Raw genomic sequence first — 8,699 nt, 5'->3', positions numbered from 1 at the left:
CATCTCTCGAATAAAGCGTGTAGCTTCAATGCAAAGCTGGCGCCGAAATACGACGGCCCATTCGAAATACGTCGGGTAATCTCGCCGGTAATCGTGGATCTCCGTAGCAAGCGAGGAAAGTGGTTGCGGCATATACACGTTCAAGATTTAAAATCAGCGAAAAACGACACTGAGATCAAAGATGACAACAATAACAACAACAGTAACGAGAGCGAGGACGAGAGCGAATAACGGGAGCAACGCAAGTCACTTCTTGTCGACATGTCGAGCAACGAGGACATATTGAAAGCGATAAGCGATTACCTCGGAGAGACAACTGAGGGGGAAGCGCAGTCCGCGCCACCGGCTCCGCCACCTGAGCTGCACCAGCAGCCGCCACCGCCGCGACCGCCGAGGGTCGGCACAATCGTACAGAGGTCCGACCGGGTCAACGAGCAGAAGCGGCAAATGCTCTTGGCCCAACCGCCGCCACCACCTGGGCGTAGGCCAATCCGGCCGTACGAGAAGCCGCCAACACCGCTGCAAAAACCGGCAGCCGAGACGCTACCGAGGGAGGAAATCCTGCGTCCGATGGGGCCGATGACCGCACCACCCATCAAGGTGGAAATAGAGCCCGGCCTCATCGTGGAGGTACCGCATTTCGCGGTGCATGTAAGCCGCCGTTACAAGCCCCGGACACCTCAGGGGCGATGGATCCTGCGTTTTTCAGGGGACGGGAAGCTCCGCTACAAGCGGAAAATCAGCTAGAGCCGTTCATCCTGAGGAGGATCCACCTGTCCGACCGACCAGCAGTCCGACCGTCCGCTCCGAACACCGAGCTTAACAGATGCCTCAAGTTCAGGCACAATTCTAAGGGGGGGGGTGATGTAACGATGCACCCCGTGCACCCCCTAAAACGCATCGTTATTCCCGGCATGCGATCGCCGGAAGCTGCCGCCCGGCAGAACACCCGCCGGGCAAGGGCAGGGGCGCGGTGCGCCCACATTTTTAAACAATTCAAAAAACTCGAAACGGCGTTAGGCCGTTAATTGCCGAGCCGAAAAAAATCGGAGATTGCCGAGGAACCCCGAACCGTCGACCGGCGAAAACCCGCGTTCGGCGCGACACCCGAATCCCTCCGAACGGGCCCGACCGTACCGTTTCCCTGAAACCCGTTCGGAAGGGGTAAATCCGCCGCGCGCCGACGCGCGGGTAATTAGCCGGTATAAAAAGGGCATACTCGGCAATCTAATCACCCTTTCCGATTCCGCTCGCACCAGTGAGACGACTCGAAATCCTAAACCGCTCCTAGCAAACGCCGAATATAGAACCAGAGGTAGAGAGCACTCTTCCTCTATCGAGAAGCTCTCGATCATTATACGGCTAGTCCATCCAGCCACTTTTTCCGACCGCCAAACGAACCTGAGCGCACTCCGGTTCATCCGAGAGTTCTCGGAGAAAACGGTCCAACATCCAACCGCCTTACGTTGTGCATCATACCTCGGGGCAGAGAGGAGAGCTGCCTCGGGCGAGCGATTCTCGCCGGCACAACGCTTCCAGGAAACGTTCCTGCCACACCGGGAATTACACCTACGATTCAGCGAAAGACGCGTACGCCGAATTAAACTCGTACTTCGCAGAAACGACAGCAAAAGAAATCCGCGAAGGAATACGCACGTTTGTAAAAACGCGGCTAGAAAAAGCGCCACGCACACCGATTCACCGCGCTCAAACATAAACACGCGCTCCGTACCGAATTAATATAATTAACGCTTATTACTCACGCGCACGCACACACACACACACACACACACACACACACACATTTATACACACCTACACGAACACACATTCTGTAATACATCTGCTTTAATAAACATTTTGTTACACATACACGCTCTCGCTCTTATTACGTCAAAACGAATCCTGATTCCGACTCCGACTATCCGACGGCGATTCGCGCGGAATACGCCCGTGACACACTGATCAGCACTGTGGATGTCACCCACGAAACTGAGGATTAGGATGATAAAAAATCCGGCTCGAAGGATCAAAAATGTTCGCGAGCGAATCCGACAGTGGATAGTAGAAGAGAAAAGTCTTTCAGTGAGAAAAAGTGCGCCTCGTTTACACAAAAAAGACAGGACTTTATTAGAGTCAAAAATTACGAATGATAAGAGTTCAGTGCGGTATCGCGAACGGTGTAACGAGATTGCGATTCCACCAGCGGTTTTTCTGAGTCGTATGCGAATAATCGTAGTCAAGTCGAAATAGCGGTCGTTATAAGCGTTTGATCAGCGGTGTAACAAAAGAGAGATATGTGGAAGTCCAAGTGAATAAGCGGTCGTATAACGAAATAACAGTTTTAACAGAGCAGTTTAGCGAAGCGGTTTGACTACGATAGCGAAAAGCGAAAAGTGCGAGACTCCTTTTTTATTTAAAATTTTTTTAATTTATATTTTAAAATTCGGTGCTACTTAGTAATTATTGAAATAATGTTAATATGTAATTGTTCATTTATTATTATTGCCAACCAAATGGGTAGCGCGTCGAGTTTTTTTATTTAAAATTTTTTTAATTTATATTTTTTTTAATTTTTAATTTTAAAAAAAATTTGTTTTTTTATTTTATTTTTGTAGAAGATTTAAAAATTATTGATGTAATCATTCATTTTTTTGAATTTTTAATTTTTAAATAAGTTTTTTTAATCTTATTTTAATGTTCTAGAAAATATAAAAATCATTTGACATAATCTTCTATTTTAAAAAATTGATTCAACTCTAACAAAAATGTTTCTTCTTTATGACAAAATTGTAATAGATTTTAAACGGAATTTCTACCTATTTGTCAGCAGCGGATTATATAAAAACACATATGTATACAATTTTATAACAAACTTAAAGTGAAATTGCACCCCAACTTGACACAATTTTTTATAATTAATATCAGTATTTTTTGTAAAAATTAATTTTTTATATAAAGGTAACTACTTTTTGTGATAGCTATTTTTTATAAGACGTTTTTAGATGAACTGGACGCTTTTTCTTTACCTTTTTTTAAAAGATATTTTTTTAGGTATATCACTTCTTTTTGTAGAAAAAATTATGTATTTTAAATTTAATTTTTCATAATTATTATTTTTCATAATATTTATTAAACATTTTTAAATAAACCCACCACGACCTCTGTCATACTATATCAAAATGTGACGGTCTCGCTTGCTTACTATAGATATTTAAATATTATGTGAATAATAAATATTTGTTTATTACAGATATTTAAGTTTAACTTTTCTTTAGTAACACTATACAGGATGTGATCCCTTTTTAATTTTTCCAGGCAAATATCTCAAAAAATGGAAGATTGGCTCGAAAGGAGACATAATTGTTTCGAAGAAAAAAATATGTAAATTGCATTTAATAATTACATATTTTTTCTTAGAAATAATTGTGTTTTCTTTACACGAATTGATTACTCTCATTATTTTGTACATAAAAGTATTAAGATGAGATAATCGAAAAATAAATATTTTACTAGGTATTTTATGGTAGGTACATGTAAAATTAAGCTATTATTTTAAGCCTCATAACTCGAAAAGTACTCAATGAAAAAATTCTTTATTATAGTGTTTTGGAAAGCTCTCGAAATGAGCTATAAGGAAATGTAATAAAAAATAGGAAGTTCCGTTTAAAAGAACATCGATGATCTTGACCTGACCTTCAATAGGTCACTCAAGGTCGAGCACATATGTTCATCATTTGTCCCCCTTCGAGCCAAACAATTTTTGTTTGAAACATTTTTTCGTATCTTCCATATTTTTTTTATATATTTGCCTGGAACTATTAAAATAGGACACCCTGTATACACCGTGGCCCATTTTAATCGACGCACCTGAATATCTCCGTTGGTAAGCCGAATACAAAAAAATTGTTCAGACAAAAGTTGTATGGTTTCAAGGGGGCATAAGATGGTGTCATTAGTTTGATCTTGAAGAGCCACCTGAAGGTCACGTGAAGGTCAGCTCCAACTTTTTAAATGGGACACCCTATATGCTTTCACATATTCTTGTAGCTCATCTGAAGAGCTTTCCAAAACACTATAATTAAGTTAGTTTTCGTTAAATACTTTCCAAGTTATGAGGCTTGAAATCATTTTTCAATTTTACATAAACCGTAAAATATCTTGTAAAATATTCGTTTTTCGATTATTTTACCTTAATACTTTTATGTACAAAATAATGAGAAGAATTAATTGGTGTAAAGAAAACACATAATTGTTTCGAACAAAAAAATGTAATTTGCAATTAACAATTACATTTTTTTGTTCGAAACAATTATGTGTTTTCTTTACACCAATTGATTCTTCTCATTATTTTGTACATAAAAATATTAAGGTAAAATAATCGAAAAATGAATATTTTACAAGATATTTTACAGTTTATGTAAAATTAAAAAATGATTTCAAGCCTCATAACTTGGAAAGTATTTAACGAAAACTAACTTAATTATAGTGTTTTGGAAAGCTCTTCAGATGAGCTACAAGAATATGTGAAAGCATATAGGGTGTCCCATTTAAAAAGTTGGAGCTGACCTTCACGTGACCTTCAGGTGGCTCTTCAAGATCAAACTAATGACACCATCTTATGCCCCCTTGAAACCATACAACTTTTGTCTGAACAATTTTTTTGTATTCGGCTTACCAACGGAGATATTCAGGTGCGTCGATTAAAATGGGCCACAGTGTATATACAGGGTGTCCCAGACCACCCGTCTCACCCGATTTTTTCGTAAACGCGACATTTTAAAGAAAAATGTTTCAGACAAAAGTTTTGTGACTTCGAGGGGGACATAAGATGGTGTCATTGGTTTGACCTTGGATAGTCGTTTGAAAGTCACATAAAGATTACCTTCAATTTCTTAAATGGAACCCCCTATTTTTCATTGCATATTCTTGTAGCTTATCTCGAGAGCTTTCCAAAACACTATAATTAAGTACCTTTTCATTAAGTACTTTTTGAGTTATAAGGCTTGAAATAATTTCTTAATTTTACATAAACCATAAAATATCTAGTAAACCATTCATTTTTCGATTATCTTACCTTCATACTTTTATGTACAAAATAATGAGAGAAATCAATTGGTGTAAAGAAAACACATAGTTGTTTCTAAGAAAAAATATGTAATTTGCAATTAACAATTCCATATTTTTTCTTAAAAACAACTGTATGTTTTCTTTACACCAATTGATTCCTCTCATTATTTTGTACATAAAAGTATGAAGGTAAGATAATCGAAAAATGAATGGTTTACTAGATATTTTATGGTTTATGTAAAATTAAGAAATTATTTCAAGCCTTATAACTCAAAAAGTACTTAATAAAAAGGTACTTAATTATAGTGTTTTGGAAAGCTCTCGAGGTAAGCTACAAGAATATGCATTGAAAAATGGGGGTTCCCATTTAAGATTTCAAACTTGTTCCCCCTCACCGCCCAGGGGGGGGCTGATTTTAACGTCATTGTACGTCCCCCTCGAAATGACGAAATTTTGATTCTAACCATTTTTTCGTAGTGTGCTTATTTTTCGAGTTATTTGGCTGCCTAAGTTAAAATGGGTCACCCTGTATATATATTGTATATATATATATCTGTGTGTATATAATATTAATTAATTAAATTAATTTACCACATCCGTTGTTTTGGAATCATGTAAAGGGAGAACAAAAATTCCGTCGCTGGAAAATCCATCCTCGAGGGGATCACGTTCATTAACATGTTGTACATAAAAAATAAGAATATTTATCCTTATTTAACACAATAAGGTAAGTAAATCACATTTTTAATGAAAAGAGTAGAAATTGTAATAAATTTCAAATTTCATATGTTATAAACAATTCAATTGTTTAATTATTTTTCATTAAAATCGATCATTAATTTTTTTTAAATATGTAATGCTTTTCCATTCTTTATTTTATTTTAAACATGAATAAATAAATCAAGAAGTTTATGATGCAAGTATCAAAAAATTAAATAATTAAAATACTTTTTATTATAATGAATATTAATAAGAGCCTGATTGTAATTTTACAAATGTATCTGGCTATTACTTACCAAAATCTTGACGGCGGGATCAATGATTTCTTCCTGCTGTTTCTTAATTTCTACCTTACTAATGGTAATTTGTTCAATACGTGTCATATTTTCCATTATCCTCTTCGTCTTTGTTTCAAGATGTTCGATGGCTGAAAGAAAGTATATGATTTGTTTATTATTTCAATACATGAACAATGGATATTTAGAAACTGATAATATATTATGTATTTACGTATTATGTATTTATTTATGTATTATGTATTATGCATTTATATTATGTTATTTATAATCATTCCAATAATTAAAAAAAACTAATCAATCACATGATTATACGTTTTCTTAAATTGTAACATTTTCTAAACATTAATTTCCATATATGGGTCTTTTAAACCTGAGAAATCTTATCACACTTCCTCATATTTTGTATTTTAATTTTGTTTTTAATGAAAACTAAATGATATTGAATTCAAATTTGCCAATGAAAAAGGTTTTGATTCCAATGCTACACGTTATGTCGACATATAAACAAAAATTTATTCCATAGTAACCGATTTAAATTTTCTTAAAATATAAAAATATTTATGATAATATTTCAAACAACTAAATGTTTTCAACTAAAATTACTCCTTAATTACATAAAATAATATCATAACAATCATATATTCATAACAATTATATAAATATAAATACCGTCGTTAGTGTTAATAATGTCTCTTAATCTTCTGTTTTCTTCTTTTCTCTTTTCATATTTTTTTTCCCATTTGTGATCCTCAGTGTCAGTGATCATTATTTCTTCATCGGAGGAGTCATCTGTGTTGTCTGTTTTCGTGATCTATGTATATACAATATAAATTTATTAGTAATGATCAATAAAGTAATGATAAGTGATAATCAATTAGTAATGATCAATAAATAAGCAATAATGATACTTAAAAATAATATACGCACTTTTTGCGCTTCATCGTTTTTGTTTCTCAATTTCGAGATAATGTCACTGCATACCTTTGTTTTGGCATCACTCTTTAATTTTGATAATTCTTTCTTTATTCTCTGCACAAAATATAATGCAATAAAAATATCCCTTTATTCATAAAATGGACAGATAAGATGACTTATTGTTAGTCGATTAACAATAATCGACAAAACATTCGACATTTAGCATAGTTAACGCTGCATGAACTGAAAATTACCTTTGTGTCTTTCCTCTGGCTTTTGTGATGCTCATCTTCGTCATCATCACTACACAGTTTTTTTTTAGCAAACAATTTTCGCTCTTGTTTACTCGGATTGGCCACATCATACTTGACATATAATGAAAGTTGCGCACACATGCTCGTCCAATCTATAAAAATAACAATAAAATATATTAATATGCTATGTACAATAGTATACAATTGAATAAATGACGCTGACTTAATAATTCATATATTGGTTTATATAATTCATTGGCAGAAGCGTTATCAGGCATCATAAGCCCAAATGTATAGCTCTGTGAAGTTAGCACCCCCCATTGCGAATTTTTATAAAATTCTGATAGCATTCGTTTGTCCACGATTTGTCCACATTTGTCCAACAAAAAATTTCGTTTGTCCACCTCCCAAAACAAAGTTATGACAGAAAAAACTTTTTCAAAAAAATTTTATCACTAGCACCTCCATGAAAAGATTTCTTTAATTTCAAAGCACCAAACGATTGTCCAGAATTAGTCCACATTTGTCCACTAAAAAATTTCATTTGTCCACCTTCTCAAAAATAGTTGCAACAAAAAAAGTTTGAAAAAATTTTATTAGTAGCACCCCCAATTGCGAATTTTTATAAAATTCTGATAGCATTCGTTTGTCCACGATTTGTCCACATTTGTCCAACAAAAAATTTCGTTTGTCCACGCACGGAAACAGTTATAAACAATTAAAACGAAATAATTAACAATAACGGCTCGGTTGATTTCTAACAGCACTTTCTGCAAGTTGAGCACTGCAATCGTTTGCCCACACGTTGTTTTTGTGTGAAAAACAACGGATCTTATAATCTTGTTCTCCGCTTACTTGTTTCGAGTGTTTTGGATCCTTTTGCATATATTTGAGCGTCAGGTATAACCTGAAAAAATTATTTTTTCAAAAAACATTAAAAAAAGATGCTAAGTATGAGGGCCTATTAAGGGATTGTACAATTAATTAATGTAGGAATATTTTGTTATACAAACAACATTCCTATCTTTTTTAGAAAAGTGTCTTCTCTGCAAAAGTAGTGATATCAACAAATCGCACCAAGTGTACGAATGGATATTTATGCAAAATTAAAAATCTATTACTTTGTTATTATGTTCTTTGATATTAAAATGCTACAGCCAAAAAGATCAAACAAAATATTTTATCGGAAGAAATAAGGGAGATAATTTTAATCAAACAAGATTTTAATACAAAAAAATATTTTATTAAAAAATGGCCTTCTCTAATTTCATTATTGGATACATATCGGTCCTGATTATTGTCCTGATTATTCACGACAGTGTTTATTATGTAAGAATATTTCGTGCTGTTAACGACGATGTTTCTTATGAAAATTCAAATGAAAATGTTCTAATTTGAACTTTGTATCGCAATATCTCCGCTCGTAGGACACGTATAGACA

At 34.8% G+C, this 8,699-nt stretch overlaps 1 protein-coding gene across 1 annotated transcript; it reads left to right on the top strand.

Moving 5' to 3' along the window:
* The first annotated feature begins 261 nt into the window (after nt 1-261).
* Nucleotides 262-823, top strand: LOC112637609 (WAS/WASL-interacting protein family member 3-like). The gene is made up of 2 exons (XM_025407660.1): nt 262-651; nt 710-823. Exons 1-2 carry the CDS (start codon nt 262-264, stop codon nt 821-823), a joined length of 504 nt encoding a protein of 167 aa, XP_025263445.1.
* The last annotated feature ends 7,876 nt before the right edge of the window (nt 824-8,699 follow it).

This window comes from Camponotus floridanus, unplaced genomic scaffold, assembly GCF_003227725.1.
Source record: "Camponotus floridanus strain SB8 unplaced genomic scaffold, Cflo_v7.5 scaffold182, whole genome shotgun sequence".
In the NCBI taxonomy this organism is placed as follows: domain Eukaryota; kingdom Metazoa; phylum Arthropoda; class Insecta; order Hymenoptera; family Formicidae; genus Camponotus; species Camponotus floridanus.
Note: the sequence above shows the minus strand (reverse complement) of the source record. Positions and strands in the feature narration are given on the sequence as shown.

Bases quoted from the DNA above. Each gene is read 5' to 3' on its own strand.
- LOC112637609 (XM_025407660.1), top strand. From the start codon at position 262: ATGTCGAGCAACGAGGACATATTGAAAGCGATAAGCGATTACCTCGGA. The intron at 652-709 runs GTAAGCCGCCGT...TGCGTTTTTCAG, and splicing joins TACCGCATTTCGCGGTGCAT to GGGACGGGAAGCTCCGCTAC.